The 24,914-nt window shown below is 43.1% G+C and overlaps 1 protein-coding gene across 2 annotated transcripts in view; it reads right to left on the bottom strand.

Moving 5' to 3' along the window:
* Nucleotides 1–615: 615 nt before the first annotated feature.
* LOC101670773 overlaps nucleotides 616–24,914 on the bottom strand; it is an 83,511-nt gene continuing 59,212 nt past the window's right edge. The window contains exons 4-6 of one of the 2 annotated variants that reach the window (XR_001177890.2): nucleotides 12,189–12,256; nucleotides 11,771–11,871; nucleotides 616–2,541 (exon numbers count right to left, since the gene is read on the bottom strand). Coding sequence is in view for 1 of the 2 variants with exons in the window: in XM_004742719.3 (XP_004742776.1) it covers nucleotides 2,022–2,541; nucleotides 12,189–12,256 (588 nt within the window). In the remaining variant the exon portion in view is untranslated. The remainder of the gene's footprint in view (nucleotides 2,542–11,770; nucleotides 11,872–12,188; nucleotides 12,257–24,914) is intronic. The other variant, XM_004742719.3, reaches the window with a different exon arrangement.

The raw sequence follows: 24,914 nt of genomic DNA, 5'->3' as shown, positions 1-24,914 counted from the left end.
GCCTCACCTGAGAGAGGAAATAACAACTGTTATCAATGACTTTCTTACTCCTATAAGAGCTCCTTGATGACCCTCCCTTCTTTATTTTACTTAGAAAATTATTTACTTTGTCTGTATCTATTCAGTTGAATAAGAATTCTCTTGGTGAGTTAATGGCTAACTTTTGGCTGGCCTTTCCACATTCTGAAGTAATTGCCAAGTTTGTAAGGCATGCACTGAAGAAGATATGAAGAACAATATTTAGTACACCTGGGCTGTTTAGAGGAAAAACCAAATTTGGATAGGAATGTCCCTTTTAATGAATTTAGACATTGGCCTCTTAAAAAGGGCCAATGTACTGTCCACATTTGTCATTTGAGAACCACTGTGATCCCTCCAGCAAATGGAGGAGGTAAACCCACCAGGAGAAGTAGGAATTTGTTGTTGTTACTCATGAACATATTTTTAAATCTATTTTTATGGATTTAAAAATATATTCATAGGGGCGCCTGGGTGGCTCAGTGGGTTAAGCCGCTGCCTTCGGCTCAGGTCATGATCTCGGGGTCCTGGGATCGAGTCCCGCATCGGGCTCTCTGCTCAGCGGGGAGCCTGCTTCCTCCTCTCTCTCTCTCTGCCTGCCTCTCTGCCTACTTGTGATCTCTCTCTGTCAAATAAATAAATAAATAAATCTTTAAAAAATATATATATATTCATAATGTCATGGGTGTTAAAAGAAGCCAACATAACTCTTCACATAGACTTCTTATGTCTCAAATACAAATTCTATTCCCTGAGCAACAGATCCTCCCCTAAAGTCAAGTGCAAATCAAGGGTTCACAAATTTTGTTCTTTTCCCACTGGTTTCCAGTATAACTTCCTGTCTTGTCATCATTTCTAATAAGAAACATGTCGTGAGCTATTACTATGCATTATTCCCTGACTCTTCCAGTGGATTCGTGATCTAGTTACCCGGTCATAGCTCAGCACACAGGAATGGTAATTGTAGTTCCAGAGAGTAGGGGATAAGGCCAAATGAGAGGGCGGTCAGTAAGGGTCATGGCAATGGTTGCTAACTTAGTTTTGAATTTCTGCTTCATCCCTACGGAATCAAGATTTTCTGCCTGGTAGTTTCTCTGTAAATAAATTCTCAAATACAGGCAGGGTGTTCCTATTATTAAAGCATTATTTTGATCCTATTACTCCCCTGATCAAAACATTCCACTGACTACTGATAAAAGTCCAAAGTCCTCAGGCTGAAATTTCAGGTTTTCTAAAATCAGATCCCTTCCTATTCTTCTTGGTTTATTTTCTATTATTCGCTTCCACAAACCAGAGTCCTCCACCCAGCTGACCTAGTCAACATTCCCAGCACAGCACTGGCATTTTTTGGCCCTGCCCTCCCCTCTCAGGACTCTGCTTATCTCTTTCATCATTTCAGGACCGCAGAGGTTCAGCCAGGTGTACCATAAGGGAGGAACCCACCAGAAGTAAGGCAACCATAGAGAGAGGGGTGGACCCTGCACTTCATGAGGGTGTGGGATAGTTAACATAAACATGCATCACCCTTGAGACCTCCTTGTCTGCTTGTCTCATCCTTCTGCCTTCTTACCCCTTCCCGTTAACATCTGTGTATCGTGATTTTAATAGAGGTCATTTAAGCATGCCTTACAAACTGTGTAAACATGTTCTTGGAGAGTTGATTGTCCATCTTGTTTCCCAATCCCGGACACCATATAGTTGTGTTCAGTCTGCTCTATATTTGCCCATTGATAGCTCCCTTCAACCAGCCCCAGCGCTTTCCCTTTCCCCTACCAACACCCCCCCCACACCCCACAACTGGATTCCCCTGGGCTTTCTTTCTTTGAGGGCTGGAATTCTGCCTCCTAGACATCTTTGTGCCCACACCTCCTAATAGAGGACTTTGCGTATAGCACATTGCATTGACTTGATCGCAGAAAAGTGACAAAAGAGCAAAATACTTTTGCAATCCAAAGAATACATTTGTAACGAGAACCCTCAACCACAGTTGTCTGCAGTGGGTGTCAGAGTCTGCTGAAGCAGAGCTCCATGTGTGCACCACCAGCCTGCGTTCCTGTCTGCTCACACCCTCTTAATTCTTGCCTACAGTTGGAAGAAGGCAAGCGTCCCCTTTGGGCCCATCTCATCGAGGGAAAGGTAGAAGTGGTCTGTAATTCATGAGACAGGTTGTTTTGTCTTCGTGGTGCCAAACAATTGCTTGGACTTGGTTTTTCAGTCAGTTTGGGTTTCTCAATACAGCCTGAAATGACCAAAGAGAAAGTGTCATAGAAAAGCAAGGAAATGTCACGTAACATGTGGGGTTTTCTCTTTGAACGGGAAGGTGTCCAAGGTTTCAAGGGAAAAACACTAATTTGTAGGTATAGAAAAACCCTTATCTTTATTTTAATCCTGAAGTTCTTAGACCTTCGTGAAAGTTCTTTGTTGAGCTGCTTCTCTTCCAAGGAAGTTGCTAGCAGGTCACCTTCTTGTGACTCCTTTAACCTCAAAAGGATGCTTTGGTAGGCCACATAATGATGATCAAATCTATCCAAAGAAAAGGTCATGACAACATTAAATGGTTTATTTGTTTCCTGCACCTGTTTTTGTTAGTTTCCAAGCCCCTGGAGAACCAAAGGCAGCCTTTCTGCTGCTCTGAGAAATTATTCTGTCTAGAATATTTGATCCCACACCGGAACAGCTGCCAAATGGAAAATAATATGCCCACCCAGACAGCAGGAAGTTGGCCAGAATGTGGCATCTCCTAATTTAAATGACACAAAACCTCACATTCATCCAGAACTGGTCTTCTCAGAGATCCCAGCTGTTTGTAGATCCTAGAATCCCAGAGGGCTGAGCCCACTTAGAAATCCTATAGTTCATCACATTCATTTCTCAGGCTGAGATTCAGACTGTCTGAGACTCAGACAGGTTGAATGATATCCCCTTAATTAATCACTAACTAGAGGCAGATCCAGCTCTAGAAGGAACCCAGGTGAACCCAGGTGTCCTACCTCCAAATTAACAAGGAAAACTGACCCCTATCCATTTCTTTTTTATTTTTTAAGTAAGCTCTACACTTAACATGGGACTTGAACTCACAGCCTTGAGACCAAGATTTGCATGCTCTACCAACTGATCCAGCCAGGCCCTCCGGTCCCTATTCATCTTAATACTCTGATTATTTCAGAACCTAGGATGAAGACATTTCATTCCAAAAACCATGACCGACTCCCAGACAATTTCAACAGATAACATGGAGAAGACTTAGACTAGTTAAATCAATCATAGAGAAGTATAAGTGCACAAAAGGTGAGGGTTGGGATCCTCATTAAGTCAGACTCTGAATTTTTCACACCAAGAAGTTAGTTAAGGATAATCACACTTTTGACAGTCATCCATCCATCCCAGAACTATTAAAATAACATTTAAACCCTACTTGGCGATTTTTAAGGGAGTTAATTATTTAAGCAGTCTCCATAATCTGTGTATTTCCCCCCCTCCTAATGCATTTGTAAGCAAGCAACTTGGAGCTCGGTGTGCCTTTTGCTGTAAGAAAAGTATCAGCTAAAAAAGGAGTCTCTGAGCTGGCCCATGGAGGTCTATTTGACTACCATATCAGAGGACTCTGGTCCTTCCAGGCCTGACCTGAGTCCTGTCCGGACACCAGGAGATCAGTACTGTAAGAGTGAGGAAGAGGTCAGTGACAGGAAGGAAAATGGCATCAGGGAAATGGCCTGGATCTTTCAATTCCTTCTCTGGCCTTTGCCAGCCCTTTGAACAAATCCCTTACTGTCTTTGAACCTTGGTTGTTCTCCTATAAAGTGGAGCCAACAGCTAACCCACAGAGCTCTTGGGAGGAGACAATGAGATGAATGTATGTGAAGGTCCCAGCTCTGTGCTGACACTGAACAGGTGTCAGCAAGTTACTCTCCCTAACCTCCCACTGTCCAAGGTGCAGTCACCCCCAAAGGTCTGAACACCACCTCCTTCCCTAGATTAGCATGTTTCTTTCTCCAAGCCCCCATTTTACTAGTGGTGCCCAAGCCCTTCACCCCTACTAGCCCTGTTATCCCTGGCTCTCAATCAAATCCCTCTCCCCAAGTTCAACTAGGTCTTCGAAAGGAAAAGTATCTGATTGAAGAGGGTCACACTTGAAAGCCATCAGCTTCAAAATCCTCTGGGCAGTAGGTATATTTTTGAACAAAGCTGTTCAATAACCAAAGTGAATCTCAAATCCATTTGTCAGGCATGATGACAAAATGAAAAGAAATTTTGAGACAGTGTTAAGAGAAGCAGTCATGACTGGGAGATCCAGCCCTGCCTCAAAGCCCACTCTAAATCATCAGCCAGGGTATTCTTGCTTTTAACATCTAGCATTCCTATGAACACTACCTCTTCCACTCAATTTTGGTTACCAGGGCCCAGAAGTGTAGTTCCAGCAGAGATGGTGAGAGGCTGGTTGGTTGCTATGTCCTTGATGGTAAGGGTCATTTGTAATTCCTGCATTTTCTTGTCAGGGGCTGCCTGATCTCCCTTTTTTTGGGCAATCCTTCTCCATATTTTGGGAAAGAGAGATTCCAAATGACATAATCATTTAAGTGTGGGTGGTCAAAGTCTCCAACCACCCCTCTGCCAGCCTGAAACATGGTGTCTCCTGATTTTGAGGGCAAGTGTACTTTATATGTGCCTTTATCATCCATGAGGCCTAGAATTGCATTTAGCACAGGCTCATTTGATGGATGAATGAATGAGTGAACAAATGAATGAAATTCTAAAATCTAATTTACATTATTAGTGCTCATTTCCAAGTCTCATCTCCCCCAAGCACATGAAAAACTACAGGTCAAAATTCCCTGCCATCAAATGGGGCCATGTGACTGCAAGTAGAAATGACAGGTGTCACTTCTGATCTAAACTGAAGATAGGAGATAGAGCAGGATTTCCCTCGTAGGCCACCAGCCACATTAGAGACAACAAAGCCTCTGTTAGCCTGAGTTCCTGAGTCACAACAGATCACTCCTCTACACCTGCTGACCTGTGTTGGACATATGACATGAACAAGAAATATATCTTTGTTGAAGGATTTTTGTTCTGTGGCATACCCAGCCTATCCTGACCAATACAGCCAATGACCACTTAAAGGTAAAGGCAAAGAGGCTGTATATTTTGTCAAATTCATAAGGGCTCCTGAGAATATTTTCTTGCCTGGATTTTGATTGTTGTATGGTATCAATCTTATTAGGCATCACCTAAAAGTTAAGAGCCACTGGAGGATGTCTACTCAGTCTGCAGTTTCACTGGCATCAGAGCAGAAAGCCAGGATGCCTTTCAGTTATAGTGAGTCGGTTCCCCTGGCACCCTGCAGGTCAGAACAAGGCAGATTATCAGGGGAATATGCAAGGCACAGTATGAAAACAGCTTCATACATCAAACTCACATCCATGGAAACATATTCTCGATTGATCTGTGCATAAATGTTTAAAATGCACTTTATTTCATTTTTAGGTTTTGAAATGAGGGGTTGACATTTGCAGGAATGAGCACCATATGTGCCTTGTCAAGTCTGCGGCATACTCAGTGGGGCAAACCCAGCTCCCCCACATGGCGTCATCCACTTAGCAACCTCCTGGGATACCTTGTTTTTCATCTATGGGCAACATTTGGCCAGAGGCTACAGGCAGCAGGGACAGGGACAGGAAGAGCCCACTTTTTGGCAGCATCTCCCAATTCACCTCACCCAAAACTCCTATTGTTGTTGATTCCTGTGTTGGCAGTGAATTTCACTAGGATGGGTACCATATGTTCTAGCATTTCTAAAACCAGCTCAGTTTTGAATATATTCTTTGTCTTCATAATCCATCAAAATGCCCCAGAAATTCCAACATTTTAGAATACAAACTACATCTATCGGACAACCTCTCGCACAAAGATGCAATACAAAAATTAATTTTGACAGCCTGTGCCTAGTTTCTGGTTGAAATTCATTCACTTCACCCTCATATACCTGCAAACCATATGAGGATAAGTTTTATGCTGACCCCCAGGAGTTCCGGCCAAAAAAGCTTCATATCAAATTGCCTTAGTCTCAAGTGTTTGTTTCAGAATGGGATCTCACTGAGTCACTTAGTCGTATGGGTCTGCTTTGCTGACTGTTAATTACCATATCTCAGGGGTTTTGTGAGTTGAACATTTCAATCATGGAAATGTCACTTTGCCTCTGAGAAGTTTGGTCAGAAATGTGTGCTACCTCCCTTTTTCCGACCAATATGGTTCAGTTTTTCGGTCTAATTATTCCGTCTACCCCAACACTGTTTTAGGCCAGGGAGAGCACACAGTGTGGTCTTCAGTAGGATCTAAGCTACGTAGTAGAGGTTGACCGTCCCATCACTACCTTTTACGTTTCCATCCCAAGTGTCTGAAATATTGTTAGGACACATCCTTTGGTTGCAAGATCAAACTCTGTTAAAAACAAACAAACAAACAAACAAAAACAAAAAACAGGTGCCCCAGAGAGGACATGCTTTAAATTATGGACTACTAAGCCCTTGGCAGGAGCATGTTAACAACTCCTTTCCAAATGGGATCTGCAGAGAGGGAGGCTTGGAAAGAATGGAGATGGGCCAACAAAGACAAGTGTTCTAAGCAGAGTAGAGCAGAAGAACAGACTTTGTGGGGCACAGAGGGTGGACTCAAGTGGAGAAGGTGTGGCCATGAAATGCAAAGGATGAAGGGGGTTGATCTTCAATTGAGCCTTTACTCTATGCCGGGCATTACACAAAATGTTTCCTGTGTGTTTACTCCCCTTCATGACCTTGGGGAATAAAGCATATGCTCACTTCACAGATGTGGAAACCACCAGTCAAGGTGGTAGATGATTTCCCCAGAATCACACAGCTGGGATGGGATGCCACCCCCCGAACCTATCTCCTTCTAAAGAATTAACTGTCTCACTTTCTAAATTGGCCTGGACCTCAACACCAATTATTTTTAAAAAATGGACAGTCACTTTTTTAGTTCCAGAGGCTGAGAAGTCCAGGATTAAAATGCCGGCAGAGTCTGGCGAGGGCCCTCTTCCTGGTTGGCAGACAGAAGCCAGTTCTAATAGCAACCTAATAACCCCATGACCAAATCTTGTTGCTGCAAACTCTGAGGTGACAGACTTTAAAAATTAGGAGCTAGGAAGACAGTTTGGCAGCTTTCCCCAAATTAAACATAGGCTATCATATGCTCCAGCAAGTCTACCCCTAGGTATACACCTAAAAGAATTGAAAGCAGAGACTCGAACAGATGTTTGAGTGTACCATTGTTCATAGCAGGAGTAATCACCACAGCCAAAAGTAGAAACAACCCAAGGACCCATTAAAGGATGAATGGATAAACAAAATTGTTACATCCATACTACCATGGAATATTATTCAGCCTTAAAAAAAAAAAAAAGAAATCTTGACACATGCTATAACAAGGGTGAAACTTGCGGCTCTTACACTAAGTGAAAAAGCCAGTCAAAAAAGGACAAATATTCTATGATTTCACTTATCTGAGGTATTTTGAATAGTTAAATGCATAGAGGCAGAAAGTAAAATGGCAGTTGCCAGGGGCCACAGGAAAGAGAGAATGCCAAGTGATTTAATGGGGACCAAGTTTCTGTTTAGGATGATGAAAAAGTGCTGTGGATGGATGGTGGGGTTGGTTGCATAGCACTATTGCATACATTTAAAGATGCTTAAAATGGAAAGTTCCTTGGTGTATAGATTTTACCACAATTTAAAAAAAAACTGACAAGGACAGGAATTCAGAATTTGACCTTAAATATCATCTTTTATGCATGAGCACAGAGCATTTTCCTCACATTATGTTATTCTGCTATATGGTCATGAGATGGTAGAAGCTGGTAGAAGCAGACAGCCCGACGTGATAAAGATAAAGCTTCTGATGGTGTATCAGCTGGTCCTACCAACTAATTTTGCAGAAGGGGAAACTGAGAGCTGAGATGACTTGCCTGAGACCACACAACAAGGGAAGTCAGCCTTCAGTGGCCCACAGGCACCTAAAGCCTTGGGTTGCCTGCCAGGCTTTCTCCTCTAGAGTCAACTTAAAAAATCCAGAGAACAAAGCAGATGGATCAGTGTGCTCACGTGCATGCTTGCTTGCCCAAAGGTGAAGGCACGGAAATGATGTGAACATGAGATTCTAGTACAATTAAATTATTTAAGCCACTTTGCCAAAAGTTTCCCAAACCCAATGCTTAGTTCTTCCCTCAATTACTGTACCTTGATTTTTTTCATCCCTGTGTATGTGCAAGGAATGAGTCCAAGTCCTAGCTATGAACTGTCAAACAAATTCCTGATGAACAGGTGGGGAAAAGATTCAGTGGAAATAAAACTCATTCCATTTTTCATGCATCAAGTATTTCCTGAGCACCTATTTTATGCTGGAGACTATGTTATCTCAGGGAGTGTAGCCAAGAACAAGCAATGCTTCTTCTTTGCTCTCATGAAGTACTGGCCTCAGGGAAGGGCATGGGATGCCACAGTAAGGGAAGCCTGAATAGCTTGGTGATACTTGGAACCCAGTGTTGTAAAGGCTATGATGTGAAGTCTGGGTATTGAAGGAGAGGTTGGCATGGTCTATCAGGGTTCAGATGGGGGGAATGCACATGTTTCCAAGCAGAAACGTAGCTTCCCAGATCTCAGGTCTTGCTCCCAGTCATGAGGTAGCAAATCCTTGGTTCCCCAGTAGATCAGGGGTCCCCAAGACCACACTCAGATTCTGGGATTCACAGAAATCGGAAAAGCTGATCTACCCATGTTTATGGCTTATGACAGTGAAAGGATATAGATTAAAATCTGCCTGGGTGACTCAGTCAGTTAAGTGTCTCCCTTAGGCTCAGGTCACCATCCCAGGGTTCTGGGATCAAGCCCCACACTGGGCTCCTTGTTCAGCAGAGAGTCTGCTTCTCCTCCCTCTGCCCCTTCCCCAGCTGATTCTCTCCCCTTCTCTCTCTCTCTCAAATAAATAAAATCTTTAAAAAATAAATAAGTACATAAAATAAAATCAGCCAAGGGAAAAGTCTCAGAGGCCCAGGAGAGTTCCAGGAGTAAGTTTCTGGTCTTCTGTCCCCACCAGAGCCCTGTGGACAGCACCTCCTTCTCCCAGGAACAAAGTGTGAGAATATGAGCCAAATATTGCCAATTGGCGACACTTACATGAGCCTTGGTGCCCAGGGATTTTACTAGGGTCAGTCACATAGGCGTGGGGTACCCTCATGATTGACCTTAGCTATTTAGAATCTAGCATCTCCAAACTGGGGCAGAATGGCCAAAGCCCCCATCATAAATCGCAGTACGATCACAGATTACCTGGCATGGCCTAGTGCCCCAGGTAAATAAAGACCCTCTTGTCAGGCAAGATATTCCAAGGACTTAAATTTCTCTCTCAGGAGCCAATCAAGAACTAGAGCTTTCAGAATGTGCTGAGTTTGGACAACCAAGCCTACTGGGTCAACCAAGTACTGTTCATCCACACATTTTGTTCACATTTTGTTCTGAGAGGGAGGTACCGTGGTCCTGCGTGACCAACACTAGTCAGAAGGCTTCCTGCCACTAACCCACTGGTAACCTCAGGTTAAGACCCATAGAATCTCCTTGCCTTTGTTTACTCGTCTATGAGGTGATAGTAGTAACATCCACTCCAAATTTCCTGAAAGGTGCCATGAGAGTCAAATGACACAGTGGACGAAATAAGTACTAAGCCTCCTGTACTCACTAACGTCAGGGTTAACAAGGTGTCCAAGTCAAATGGCACTCTAGGGATTTCCGTCTATTTTGCAGCCATTTTGTTTTTCCCCCTACCAGTTATAAAGTGCTTACTATGTGCCAGGTACTAGGCTTATGGGGATTATCTTATTTAATCCTCAAATAATTCTCTGAGGATAGTTCTATTTTTATCCTCATCTGAGAGGACCGAGTTTCGGTAAGGTTACCCAAGGGCACTTCTCTTCTTAAATAGCAGAAACAGCTTTGAAACTGAACAAAGATAACCAGAGACAGAAAAACCAAGCTAAGTTGGTTGCTAGCCAGACAAGGGAGAGCAGCTTTGCTCATCCAAAGGTGGGTCCAGTGGCACTCTCTCCATTAAAAGGGAAGAGACTGGATCAGGATACAAAGAAAAGGCTTTGGCTCTCAGAAGGTGGAATTCTGAAGGGTGTCATTTGATGGCTAGAGGAGAAAACTGTGAAATATTTGGAACTGTTCCTCGCTCTGGTCCAAATGGGTTGTGCAATTAAGACTGAGCGGGCTCAGGTCACAGCCACTGAGTTTGTGGGCACCTAAGAATTGGGGACATCCTTCTCCTCACAACTGAGGCTATCTGTCTCCAGGGCTGGAGATCGGACATCCCCGTATCTGGCCACCCTTGCTCTGTGTCAGCGGTCTCCCCACCAGCTCCCAGCTGCCCCAGCCAAATGTGTCAGGGACCTCGGACCACCTGGAGAGAGCTCATTTTGTCAGTTTTTAACAGGATCATTGTTTTTAAGGAAAACCTCATTTTTATTAGAGAACTGCTGAAGTAAATACTCCCGATTTCTTCTTCTACCATAGGCTCATCTGCTGTTCCTTGTCCTCCAAGATAAATCTAGAAGAGAAGACAGCTGTTCAGTTGCTACAAATCATAGGAACACTCTGGTGCAGAAATCTCCATAAAAGACTTCAGAGAAGATTTATGTCTTAAGGCAGAATTTAGAAGAAAGGCAAAAAAATCTTGGCAAGAAGCAGCAGAAGGCTTTTACACAGAGGCACATCTGAAACTCTGAAGAAAAAGAGAGAGAGAAAAGGATACCTACCATGGGGAGAAGGGTGAGCGTCCAGTGTCGCCCTGTGCTGACCTGGACCGAGGCCTGTGAACAGGGAGAGCTGGGGCAAGGCCTCTAAATGGAGCCTGGACCAGGAAATCCATACAAACGAGGAATATTTGGAAGGCATCCAGGATGTGGAGACTGCCATTAAGAGAATTTGCTTTGGAGATGAGAGAGCTTAGAAGGGCCCCAAATGTCCAGGAAAAGGAAGGGTGGTTCAAAACAGCCAGTTTTCAATAAGCCACTTTGGAAGCTACCTGGAATGTTTAGTAGTAGTAGTAGCAGTAGTAGTTGTAGTAGTAGTAGTAGTAGTAATAGTAATAGTAGCGGCACTATTTTAATTCCAGAAATAATTAATGTGTCCTCAGAATAAGTAAGCATTACTTACGAACAAATTGGGATAGGATTCTAACTCTGTTACTCCAGAGGCCCCCCGCCCCGCAAACCTCTGCTCCACACTCCCACCTCCCTTCCTGGAAATCCACAAAGACACACTCTTTCATAGCCCAGAGAAGACCTAAATGCTAAGAAACTTGAGTTTCTGACTGAACATGGTCTATTTTCCTGCCCCCATGACCTAGAACCTGGCCTTCTGGGAGGTGTTTCCTTTTCTGGGACAGGAGATGCCTGATCCAATGAGAACAGTGTGCAACATGGTGGTCACGTCTGCCTCTCACCCCTCTGGGTTAGCACAGACTCCACAGGTGAAGGGCACGTGCTCCATCCATGTTGCCTCACTTCAGACACCAGCTGCTAGTTTGGGGGTCCCCAGGCCACCTCTACATCTGACAAACTGGCTATGAATTTGGGGTTCCCGTGACCCCCTCAAGTTCAATGATTCACTAGAATGATTCCTAGAACTCAGAAAGTGCTATCTTTATGATTATAGCTTTATTATAAAAGATACAAATCAGGGGGTACCTGGTGGCTCAGTCAGTTAAGCATCCGACTCTTGATCTCAGCTCAGGTATTGGTCTGAGGGTCTCAGAGTTCAAGTCCTACTCTGGGTTTCATACCAAGAGCTTTAGAAAAAAAAAAAAGTTAAGTAACAAATCAGGAATCACCACATGAAGAGATACATAGGGCAAAGTTTGGAACAGTCCTGAGCGAGCTGCTTCCACTCCCTGTCCCTGTGGAATCAAGACATGTCACCCTCCCAATACAGCAGTATGCTCACTAACCTTGGGGCAGCTTTGGGTATCCAGGGTTTCACTGGAATTTTATTACAGAGGCATGATTGACCGAATCATTGGCCCTGTGATTGAACTCGAACTCCGTCTTCCCTCCCCAGAGGTGGGGAGGTCAGGCTGACACCACAACTGGCCCCATCCCGAGTTACCTTGTTAGCTTTAACTCAGGTGTGGTCCATGGGCTCCTAGCGCTCAGGAAATTCCAGGAGTCTAGAACCTGAGACAAAGAACAGACAAATGTTTTATTATACAGCATGATGACAACAACTAATATTTAATGAGGGTTTTCCTGGTGCTGGGCTCTGTGTTGAGTACTTGACATACATCTCCCTTGATTTTTAAAACAATTCTATGCGCCAGATTTATTATTATCTCCATTTTACAGATCACAAACTGAGGCACAGAGACGGGAAGAAACTTGCTTAAATTCACACAGCTGGTGAATGATAGAGCTGGGTTTGAACTCGTATTTGTCATGTGGGCCACTGGGTGCCTCTAGGGCTCTTTATAAAAAGGGAGAAGCCAAGAGGGCAGCCATTGTCACTAGAGAAGAACTTAGATATAATGCAAGAAACCAGACGGACTTCAGAATCTTGGAGGAAAAATAATCTAGGTTTCACACTTTAAAAAATTCAGTCTTTAGAGTCAGAAAAGCTGCTTAAAATTCCAGCTCTCCCAACTGAGAAAAAAGCAGTAAACTCTCTGGTCTGCAATCCCTTCCTCAATTAAATGGAAATTTTAATAACATCTCCCTATGAGTTTAGTCTGAGGAATAAAGGAGATCATTTATTTGAAAGTGAAGAACACAAGACCCATGGAAGGCTTTCTTTTTCCTTTTCCCTCAGTCTGTCCCTGGTCTTTCACCCACAGACTGTATCTTCTGTCCCTCCAAGCTATTTACTTCTTGTGCCTCACATGATAACCCGTCAGCCTCTCTCATTCCCTTGGATCACATTTTGGTTCCCTTAGCTCAATTATTTATACACTGTTCACATGGACTATTACTTTAGCTGCAGAGAACACCAGCCTTAAAAATATGTTTTAATCCCATAATTATACACGGCACAACACTTGAAATGAGGCCAACAGGGGTCCAGGCCCAGTAGCACAGTGGGAAAGGCCAGGGCATGTCCTCCGAAGTCCTCTGGTCCCACTTCTGCTTCCTCCTACCTTGTTGCCTTGAAAAAGACACTTAGCCTCTCTGAGCATCAAACTACTCATTTATAAAATATCACCAATAATTATGCCTGTCTTGCTAACCTCACAGGCCAGGCACAGGGAGGGTTGGATGAGAAATGTATGTGAAGTCTTTGGAAACGAACAAACCTTTATATGAATAGAGAGAATAATTATGTAAGACAGCAACTAAAGCAGACATTGAAGCCCACATAAAAAGATCTACGAAAATCCTAGAACATTCCCATATAAGGAGCATATGGGGAAAAATGGCACAAGACAGACATACACATAAACATGTGTTCAAGTCAGAGTTGGGTTCATTTTTGGAAGGCAGTTGGCAGGGAGAGCTGGGGAAGAGGTTGAGAGATGTCAGTGTTTACAAATGCTACTGTCTGGGAGTAGAAACACATGCGAAGCTGGAAGCCATATGGAAAAATCTAATGAGGAAAAACATGAATACCCGTTAAGTGAGTCTTGAACATGACACTGATGTGAGTCCCGAGGTAGCTCTAATGCGTTCCACACTGGTGTTCAAAGAGCTCAGCTCTTACAATGGATATGGATTTCTGGGGCGACCAGCGACTAAATACACCTCCTGGTCAGGTGTCAATAAAAAGACACCCAAAGCTGCCCCAGGACGTGGTTCAGATGAAAGACACAGAGCTTGCTTCATCTACATGAATTTTCCAAACACTATTTCTTCACAGGATACAAAAGAGATGAATGGTCTATATTAAAAAAAAAAAAAAAAAAAAAGACACTTTGGGTGACACCTAAGTTGGGTGCTAAAGTTGGGGTAAAACTCGTCATTAGAAATCTTGCTTTAGCTACTTTTATCCATTCATTTTTTAAAAATGTTTATTTAGGGTGCCTAAGTAGCTCAGTCAGTGAAGCATCTGATCCTAGGTCATGATCTCAGGGTCCTGAGATCTGAGACCTGCCTCAGGCTCCACGCTCAGCGGGGAGAATGCTGGGATTCTCTCTCCCTCTCCCTCTGCCAGGACCTCATCCCACCCCACCCCATGTAAGCACTCTCGCTCTCTCTCTCTCTCAAATAAATTAATTAATTAAATCTTCTTAAAAAGTTATTTATTCATTGTCATTGGGAAGCAGGCCCCCTTCTAAGCCACCAGGATCTCCTAGCAAATATAACTGACAAAAGCCCCAGCCTTCATAGGGCAGGTGGCCTCCCACTGGGGCCTGGGGAAGAGGCAGGGAGATAGATCACATGCAATAGACCCAATGAACAAGGAAGCTACAGAAGAAATGAGGAATTGGTCCCCACCACAGAGAAAAGGAAAGAAGAACCTGAAGGGGATTAGAAGGGCCGGATGGGGCAGTTGCCATTTCCAGTCCTGGGGCCATCTTGAGCATGTGACTTAACCTCCCCGGGCCTCCCTGCCTTTCCCAGGAAGTGGGACTACTACAGACCCCCGCCCCCCCAGCCATGGTCAATGCTCACATACTTGGGACACAGGAGCCCCCACAAAGACATCATGGGCAATATTACTCACTTGAGTTTTGCACACGGTAAGGAGAAACTGGTACACACCGGAAGAGGAAGTTCATGACCAGGGCGTGTATGGAGCTTATGTTCTCTGTCCCCCCCTGGTACCACTGAGCCTAGATCTACTTCGAGTAGAAGCAAGGGCATTTTGATCCACGGTAATAGAAAAGGTTTTGAAAGGAGATGCACTTGAGATGGAGAACCCTAGAGACCGAACTCCATTCTTTGACTCCTGTGCCTTGGAGAAGGGGAAATGAGGAGCGAAGAGAGCACAGGAGCCCGAGGGCAAGAGCAGAGGAGAATACTGAGAGCAGATGAAGGGTGGGAGGCACCAGGCCCGAGTGTCAGCAGGCTTCTGGACTTTATTTCCAAGTGTTCTGCCCAAAGAGATGCTTGGCAACAGTTTGTTTCATGAAATGCCAAGTCTCCCCCACAAACCGAGACTCTGTTCCTGCATGTTCAGATCCATAAACCCAGGGTCTGCAGGCAATGCCCATGGAGATGGACCCTGTAGCAGAAGGGAGAGGTTTATAAACCTCGGGGTTTCAGGGGCACCAGGGTGGCTCAGTCGGTTAAGCATCTGCCTTTAGCTCAGGTCACGATCCCGGGGTCCTGGGACCAAGTCCTGCATCGGGCTCCTTACTCAGTGGGAATCCTGCTTCTCCCTTTCCTGCTCCCACTATTTGTGCACGCGCTCTCTCTGTCAAATAAATAAACTCTTTTTAAAAAAATTAAAAATAGGAAGGAGTCAAGATGGCGGAGAAGTAGCAAGCTGAGACTGCTTCAGCTAGCCGGAGATCAGCTAGATAGCTTATCTAAAGATTGCAAACACCTGAAAATCCATCGGCAGATCGAAGAGAAGAAGAACAGCAATTCTGGAAACAGAAAAACAACCACTTTCTGAAAGGTAGGACTGGCGGAGAAGTGAATCCAAAGCGACGGGAAGATAGACCCCGGGGGGAGGGGCCGGCTCCCGGCAAGCAGCGGAGCAACCGCGCACAAAATCAGGACTTTTAAAAGTCTGTTCCGCTGAGGGACATCGCTCCAGAGGCTAAACCGGGGCGAAGCCCACGCGGGGTCAGCGTGGCCTCAGGTCCCGCAGGGTCACAGAAGGATCGGGGGTGTCTGAGTGTCGCAGAGCTTGCGGGTATTGGAACGGGAAAGCCGGCTACAGAGACAGAGCTGACAGTAAGCTCGCAGCTCGGGGTTACCTTGAACCGGTCGCAGGCTCGGTGAGCTCGGAGCGCGGCCGGAGGTCAGGCAGACGGGAGTAACTGGGCGCGGTTCTCTGAGCGCGCACTGAGGAGTGCGGCCCTGGGCTCTCGGCTCCTCCAGGCCGGAGACCAGGAGGCCGCCATTTGTATTCCCGTCCTCCGGAACTCTACGGAAAGCGCTCAGGGAACAAAAGCTCCTGAAAGCAAACCCGAGCGGATTACTCACCCCGGCCCGGGTAAGGGCGGTGTAATTCCGCCTGGGGCAAAGACACTTGAGAATCACTACAACAGGCCCCTCCCCCAGAAGATCAACAAGAAATCCAGCCGAGACCAAGTTCACCTACCAAGGAGTGCGGTTTCAATACCAAGGAGAGCAGCAGAATTCCAGAGGAGGAGAAAGCCAAGCACGGAACTCATGGCTTTTTTCCTGTGATTTTTTTTAGTCTTGCAGTTAATTTAATTTTTTCTTTTTAATTTTTTTTTTTTTTCTCGCCTTCGGGTAAAATTTTTTTTAACTGTGTTACCTTTTTTCTTTTTTAACGATTTTTTACTAGTTTATCTAATATATATATATATATTTACATTTTTCTTAGGTGTTTTCTTTTTTTAAAAAATTCTTTTTTCTTTTCTTTTCTTTTTTTTTCTTTTTTTTTTTTTTTTTTTTTTTTTTTTTTTTTTTTTTTTTTTTTTTTTCTTCCTTTTTGAACCTCTTTTTATCCCCTTTCTCCCCCCACTCACGATTTTGGATCTCTTCTAATTTGGTTAAAGCATATTTTCCTGGGGTTGTTGCCACCCTTTTAGTATTTTACTTGCCACTTCATTTACTCTTATCTGGACAAAATGACAAGACGGAAAAATTCAACACAAAAAAAAAGAACAAGAGGCAGTACCGAAGGCTAGGGACCTAATCAATACAGACATCGGTAATATGTCAGATCTAGAGTTCAGAATGACAATTCTCAAGGTTCTAGCTGGGCTCGAAAAAGGCATGGAAGATATTAGAGAAACCCTCTCGAGAGATATAAAAGCCCTTTCTGGAGAAATAAAAGAACTAAAATCTAACCAAGGTGAAATCAAAAAAGCTATTAATGAGGTGCAATCAAAAATGGAGGCTCTCACTGCTAGGATAAATGAGGCAGAAGAAAGAATTAGTGATATAGAAGACCAAATGACAGAGAATAAAGAAGCTGAGCAAAAGAGGGACAAACAGCTACTGGACCATGAGGGGAGAATTCGAGAGATAAGTGACACCATAAGACGAAACAACATTAGAATAATTGGGATTCCAGAAGAAGAAGAAAGTGAGAGGGGAGCAGAAGGTATACTGGAGAGAATTATTGGGGAGAATTTCCCCAATATGGCAAAGGGAACGAGCATAAAAATTCAGGAAGTTCAGAGAATGCCCCTCAAAATCAATAAGAATAGGCCCACACCCCCCCACCACCTAATAGTAAAATTTACAAGTCTCAATGACAAAGAGAAAATCCTGAAAGCAGCCCGGGAAAAGAAGTCTGTAACATACAATGGTAAAAATATTAGATTGGCAGCTGACTTATCCACAGAGACCTGGCAGGCCAGAAAGAGCTGGCATGATATTTTCAGAGCACTAAACGAGAAAACATGCAGCCAAGAATACTATATCCAGCTAGGCTATCATTGAAAATAGAAGGAGAGATTAAAAGCTTCCAGGACAAACAACAACTGAAAGAATTTGCAAATACCAAACCAGCTCTACAGGAAATCTTGAAAGGGGTCCTCTAAGCAAAGAGAGAGCCTACAAGTGGTAGATCAGAAAGGAACAGAGACCATATACAGTAACAGTCACCTTACAGGCAATACAATGGCACTAAATTCATATCTCTCAATAGTTACCCTGAATGTGAATGGGCTAAATGCCCCTGTCAAAAGACACAGGGTATCAGAATGGATAAAAAAACAAAACCCATCTATATGTTGCCTCCAAGAAACACATTTTAAGCCCGAAGACACCTCCAGATTTAAAGTGAGGGGGTGGAAAAGAATTTACCATGCTAATGGACATCAGAAGAAAGCAGGAGTGGCAATCCTTATATCAGATCAATTAGATTTTAAGCCAAAGACTATAATAAGAGATGAGGAAGGACACTATATCATACTCAAAGGGTCTGTCCAACAAGAAGATTTAACAATTTTAAATATCTATGCCCCCAATATGGGAGCAGCCAACTATATAAACCAATTAATAACAAAATCAAAGAAACACATCAACAATAATACAATGATAGTAGGGGACTTTAATACTCCCCTCACTGAAATGGACAGGTCATCCAAGCAAAAGATCAGCAAGGAAATAAAGGCCTTAAATGACACACTGGACCAGATGGACATCACAGATATATTCAGAATATTTCATCCCAAAGTAACAGAATACACATTCTTCTCTAGTGCACATGGAACATTCTCCAGAATAGATCACATCCTCGGTCCTAAATCAGGACTCAACCGGTATCAAAAGATTGGGATCATTCCCTGCATATTTTCAGACCACAATGCTCTAAAGCTAGAACTCAACCACAAAAGGAAGTTTGGAAAGAACCCAAATACATGGAGACTAAACAGCATCCTTCTAAAGAATGAATGGGTCAACCGGGAAATTAAAGAAGAATTGAAAAAAATCATGGAAACAAATGATAATGAAAATACAACGGTTCAAAATCTGTGGGACACAACAAAGGCAGTCCTGAGAGGAAAATATATAGCGGTACAAGCCTTTCTCAAGAAACAAGAAAGGTCTCAGGTACACAACCTAACCCTACACCTAAAGGAGCTGGAGAAAGAACAAGAAAGAAACCCTAAGCCCAGCAGGAGAAGAGAAATCATAAAGATCAGAGCAGAAATCAATGAAATAGAAACCAAAAAAACAAATAGAACAAATCAACGAAACTAGGAGCTGGTTCTTTGAAAGAATTAATAAAATTGATAAACCCCTGGCCCGACTTATCAAAAAGAAAAGAGAAAGGACCCAAATAAATAAAATCATGAATGAAAGAGGAGAGATCACAACTAACACCAAAGAAATACAAACTATTATAAGAACATACTATGAGCAACTCTACGGCAATAAATTTGACAATCTGGAAGAAATGGATGCATTCCTAGAAACATATAAACTACCACAACTGAACCAGGAAGAAATAGAAAGCCTGAACAGACCCATAACCAGTAAGGAGATTTAAACAGTCATTAAAAATCTCCAAACAAACAAAAGCCCAGGGCCAGACGGCTTCCCGGGGGAATTCTACCAAACATTTAAAGAAGAACTAATTCCTATTCTCCTGAAACTGTTCCAAAAAATAGAAATGGAAGGAAAACTTCCAAACTCATTTTATGAGGCCAGCATCACCTTGATCCCAAAACCAGACAAGGATCCCACCAAAAAAGAGAGCTATAGACCGATATCTTTGATGAACACAGATGCGAAAATACTCAACAAAATACTAGCCAATAGGATTCAACAGTACATTAAAAAGATTATTCACCACGACCAAGTGGGATTTATTCCAGGGCTGCAAGGTTGGTTCAACATCCGCAAATCAGTCAATGTGATACAACACATCAATAAAAGAAAGAACAAGAACCATATGATACTCTCAATAGATGCTGAAAAAGCATTTGACAAAGTACAGCATCCCTTCCTGATCAAAACTCTTCAAAGTGTAGGGATAGAGGGCACATACCTCAATATCATCAAAGCCATCTATGAAAAACCCACCGCAAATATCATTCTCAATGGAGAAAAACTGAAAGCTTTTCCGCTAAGGTCAGGAACACGGCAGGGATGTCCATTATCACCACTGCTATTCAACATAGTACTAGAGGTCCTAGCCTCAGCAATCAGACAACAAAAGGAAATTAAAGGCATCCAAATCGGCAAAGAAGAAGTCAAATTATCACTCTTTGCAGATGATATGATACTATATGTGGAAAACCCAAAAGACTCCACTCCAAAACTGCTAGAACTTATACAGGAATTCAGTAAAGTGTCAGGATATAAAATCAATGCACAGAAATCAGTTGCATTTCTCTACACCAACAGCAAGACAGAAGAAAGAGATATTAAGGAGTCAATCCCATTTACAATTGCATCCAAAACCATAAGATACCTAGGAATAAACCTAACCAAAGAGACACAGAATCTATACTCAGAAAACTATAAAGTACTCATGAAAGAAATTGAGGAAGACACAAAGAAATGGAAAAATGTTCCATGCTCCTGGATTGGAAGAATAAATATTGTGAAAATGTCTATGCTACCTAAAGCAATCTACACATTTAATGCAATTCCTATCAAAGTACCATCCATCTTTTTCAAAGAAATGGAACAAATAATTCTAAAATTTATATGGAACCAGAAAAGACCTCGAATAGCCAAAGGGATATTGAAAACGAAAGCCAACGTTGGTGGCATCACAATTCCGGACTTCAAGCTCTATTACAAAGCTGTCATCATCAAGACAGCATGGTACTGGCACAAAAACAGACACATAGATCAATGGAACAGAATAGAGAGCCCAGAAATAGACCCTCAAATCTATGGTCAACTAATCTTCGACAAAGCAGGAAAGAATGTCCAATGGAAAAAAGACAGCCTTTTCAATAAATGGTGCTGGGAAAATTGGGCAGCCACATGCAGAAAAATGAAATTGGACCATTTCCTTACACCACACACAAAAATAGACTCAAAATGGATGAAGGACCTCAATGTACGAAAGGAATCCATCAAAATCCTTGAGGAGAACACGGGCAGCAACCTCTTCGACCTCTGCCGCAGCAACATCTTCCTAGGAACAACGCAAAAGGCAAGGGAAGCAAGGGAAAAAATGAACTACTGGGATTTCATCAAGATCAAAAGCTTTTGCACAGCAAAGGAAACAGTTAACAAAATCAAAAGACAACTGACAGAATGGGAGAAGATATTTGCAAACGACATATCAGATAAAGGACTAGTGTCCAGAATCTATAAAGAACTTAGCAAACTCAACACCCAAAGAACAAATAATCCAATCAAGAAATGGGCAGAAGACATGAACCTACATTTCTGCAAAGAAGACATCCAGATGGCGAACAGACACATGAAAAAGTGCTCCATATCACTCGGCATCAGGGAAATACAAATCAAAACCACAATGAGATATCACCTCACACCAGTCAGAATGGCTAAAATCAACAAGTCAGGAAATGACAGATGCTGGCGAGGATGCGGAGAAAGGGGAACCCTCCTACACTGTTGGTGGGAATGCAAGCTGGTGCAGCCACTCTGGAAAACAGCATGGAGGTTCCTCAAAATGTTGAAAATAGAACTGCCCTATGACCCAGCAATTGCACTATTGGGTATTTACCCTAAAGATACAAATGTAGTGGTCCAAAGGGACACATGCACCCGAATGTTTATAGCAGCAATGTCCACAGTAGCCAAACTATGGAAAGAACCTAGATGTCCATCAACAGATGAATGGATCAAGAAGATGTGGTATATATACACAATGGAATACTATGCAGCCATCAAAAGAAATGAAATCTTGCCATTTGCAACAACATGGATGGAACTAGAGCGTATCATGCTTAGCGAAATAAGTCAAGCAGAGAAAGACAACTATCATATGATCTCCCTGATATGAGGAAGTGGTGATGCAACATGGAGGCTTAAGTGGGTAGAAGAAGAATAAATGAAACAAGATGGGATTGGGAGGGAGACAAACCATAAGTGACTCTTGATCTCACAAAACAAACTGAGGTCGCCGGGGGGAGGGGGTTTGGGAGAAGGGGGTGGGATTATGGACATTGGGGAGGGTATGTGCTTTTGTGAGTGCTGTGAAGTGTGTAAGCCTGGTGATTCACAGACCTGTACCCCAGGGGATAAAAATATATGTTTATAAAAAATAAAAAATTATAAAAAAAAAAAAAGAAGATTTTAAATTTAAACCTTAAAAAAAAAAAAAAAAAAAAAATTAAAAATAAATAAATATACGGCAGGGCTTTAGACTTCGTGCTGTCCAGAAGATTCCCCTCCATCTTCGATGGTCTTCCCCATGGGGTTCGTTTCCGGGTCTCACTACAAATACAGGAGGCATGAAGAAACACCTGTCGCTGCTCATGAGCTTACCCCAGCCACGGAGCCAGAGCCTGGTCACCTCCTGCAGGCTGCCCTCCTTACAGGTGTGTGGCAGGCTCAGCCCTGGATAGACAGGGTCATTAGTGAGAAATGCGGGGTTCCACCCCCAGGATCTAGGCTCCTGTCGGTATCTGACCAAGTTTCTGAAATGTCTGCTGAGGAAAAAGAAGAATTCTGCTGAGAAGGGACTAAAAAACCAGGAGAGCCATTTCAACATTTCCTCCTCCCTCATTGTCCGTGCTGGGAGCTTTTGTGCTGTCAGTCCTGGGGACCCGAGCCTGAACACCACCCCAGATCCAGCAGAGCCCCAGTGACAGGGCTGAAGGCAGAAGGGGGTTGGTTCTCTACTTGTCCGATTCATTATTACTATTTGGCCAAAATCTCAAATCCTTCTTACCAGTTGTTTGGCCTTGCAAACCCCTGAACCTCTTTTTTCTTTTCTCACTAGTTTGAGACACAGTGTTTTATTATCTATTTTTGTATTGAAGTATAATTAAAATACAATATTACATTTGTTTCAAGCATATAATATATTAATGCGTCAATTCTATTCGTTACTTCGGTTAAGTGTCGTCACCATCCGTCAGCAGACAATGACATGACAATATTATTGACTATGTTCCCTGTGCTGTACTTTTCATCTCTGTGACTTAGTCATCATTTACCTGGAAGCCTGTGCCTCTCTGTCCATTTCACCCAGCCCCTTAGCCCCCTCCTCTCTGGCAACCACCCCTTGAACCTCTTTATTTCTCAATGTCTTCACCTATAAAACGGTCATCACAGGGACGCCTGGGTGCCTCAGTGGGTTAAAGCCTCTGCCTTCGGCTTAGGTCATGATCCCAGGGTCCTAGGATCAAGCCCCACATCGGGCTCTCTGCTCAGCAGGGAGCCTGCTTCCACCTTTCTCTCTCTTCCCCTGCCTCTCTGCCTACTTGTGATCTCTGCCTATCAAATAAATAAATAAATAATCTTAAAAAAAATTAATTAAAATAAATGGTCGTCTCCGCAGCTACTTAGAGGGTCATTATGGCAAATAATCTAACAAGGAACTTGGGGTATAATTTTAGTGTGACTTGGGACTCCAGGTTAACAAACTTGATTCCAAATATAGCACACAGCAGGCTCTCAATAAGGATTAATTCAATGAATTAAGATCAATAACAAATCTTTGGGAGTGGTAGCTGGAAATGAACGTTCACAACTGACATGCAAGGTGACTTTTGCAAGGGAATGCTGACAATTTTTGAGTTGAAATGTGAGTTGCTCTGTGTCTTAAATAGAAGGACATTTTCAGAAAAGAAATAAATATGTGATTCTGTAGGAATGACCTTGGTGTCAACATAACTGAATTCTATTCCTGATTCCTTTATTAATTTGCTTTGTGACATTAAAAACACCTGCTTCATATTCAAGGTGTTTTGGTAAACTGAAGAAGTCGGACCAGATTATGTCTAAGGTTCATGGCTATCTGTGGACAGTAACGGTAATGGTAATAGTCTCTGGTACTTTTGCCAGAAGAGCTAATTAGCTGAAGTGGTTTTAAGGGGGAAGAAGAGATCTGTGTTTTATTGAGAAATAGACCTAATTCTCACCAGGATGAAAGCCACCATGACTGTGAGTCAGGATGGTCATTATCGCCATCATCAGTGCCATCCCGTACTGTTTACTGAGGCCGCCGTCTGCAGACACTACACTAGGAGTGTGGTACACACAACATTTCCCTTGGTCCTCTCAATATTTCTTAGCACCTCGCCAGATCCATTCCAAAAGTGGAGATTTATGTTCCCTAAAAAACAGTGGGATATTACCCATTACCGGTCTAAAAGCTATCATTAATTAGTGGTCTCCTACATGCCGGGTGCCTTGCACACCTCTTTCCTAATCCCCACAACAGCCCTGTAAAGTAGGTAATATGAGTTCTAAGTTCATTTTTTTTTTTTTTTTTTTTTTTTTTTTTGCTGAGGAACAAATCACCATAAATTTCGAAGCTTAAATGGACACTTTTGCATAATGAAGAGTTCAGTGTGGCTTCATGGGTCCTCTGCTCAGGGTCTCACAAAGCTGTAGTCAAGACGTCAGCTGGGCTGTGATCTCATCTCATCAAACCCACTGCTTGTGGTCTTCCAAGACAGACTTTCCTGAAATGAGAGCCAAAGTTCCCTACAGAGGCTGCACATGGTCCTTACATTTTTGTTGACCTTCCATTGGAGTCATCCTCTGACATGTGGTCTTGTTCACAACCTGGCAGTCTGCTTCTTCAAAGCCATCAGAAAATCCTCCTGACTTCTGTCTCTGACCTCTGGACCCTCTTTTCAAGAGCATGCCTGATTAGGTCAGGCCCACCCTAATCTCCCTTTTAGTAACTCAACATTAACAGACATGGTACCTCGATTACTTCAGCAAAATCTCCTCACCTTTGTCATACCATGTAAGAAAATCATGGGCATGATATTCCACCATACTCAAAAGTCTCACCACATTTGGGGGAGGGAATTATCTAGGATGTGAGTCCCAGAGACAGGAATTGGAGGGACCACCCTGGAACTTGGCAACAAGCTCTGTCTTAGAAGTCATCAGGTGCATGTCTAACAACCCATGAATAATAAGGAGCAAAATTAGAGTCGCAGTCAAGTGTGAGAGTCCTGAACCCAAGACCCTTCTCACAAGCCCCATTCTAACAGCAAACTTCCTATCCTCAAAAATAAACATTTTCTGAGGTCATCCAGGACACCTGCATATGAACCTGCAGTTCATAAAATACTTTATGACATGTAAAATTCATTGTGACTAAATCAAGTTCAAGATTTCCCCCCACAGCCCCTCT

The sequence above is a fragment of the Mustela putorius genome, unplaced genomic scaffold (genome assembly GCF_011764305.1).
Source record: "Mustela putorius furo isolate JIRA1106 unplaced genomic scaffold, ASM1176430v1.1 tig00003858_pilon_pilon_pilon, whole genome shotgun sequence".
Lineage (NCBI taxonomy): Eukaryota > Metazoa > Chordata > Mammalia > Carnivora > Mustelidae > Mustela > Mustela putorius.
This window is presented reverse-complemented; position numbering and strand designations above follow the sequence as displayed.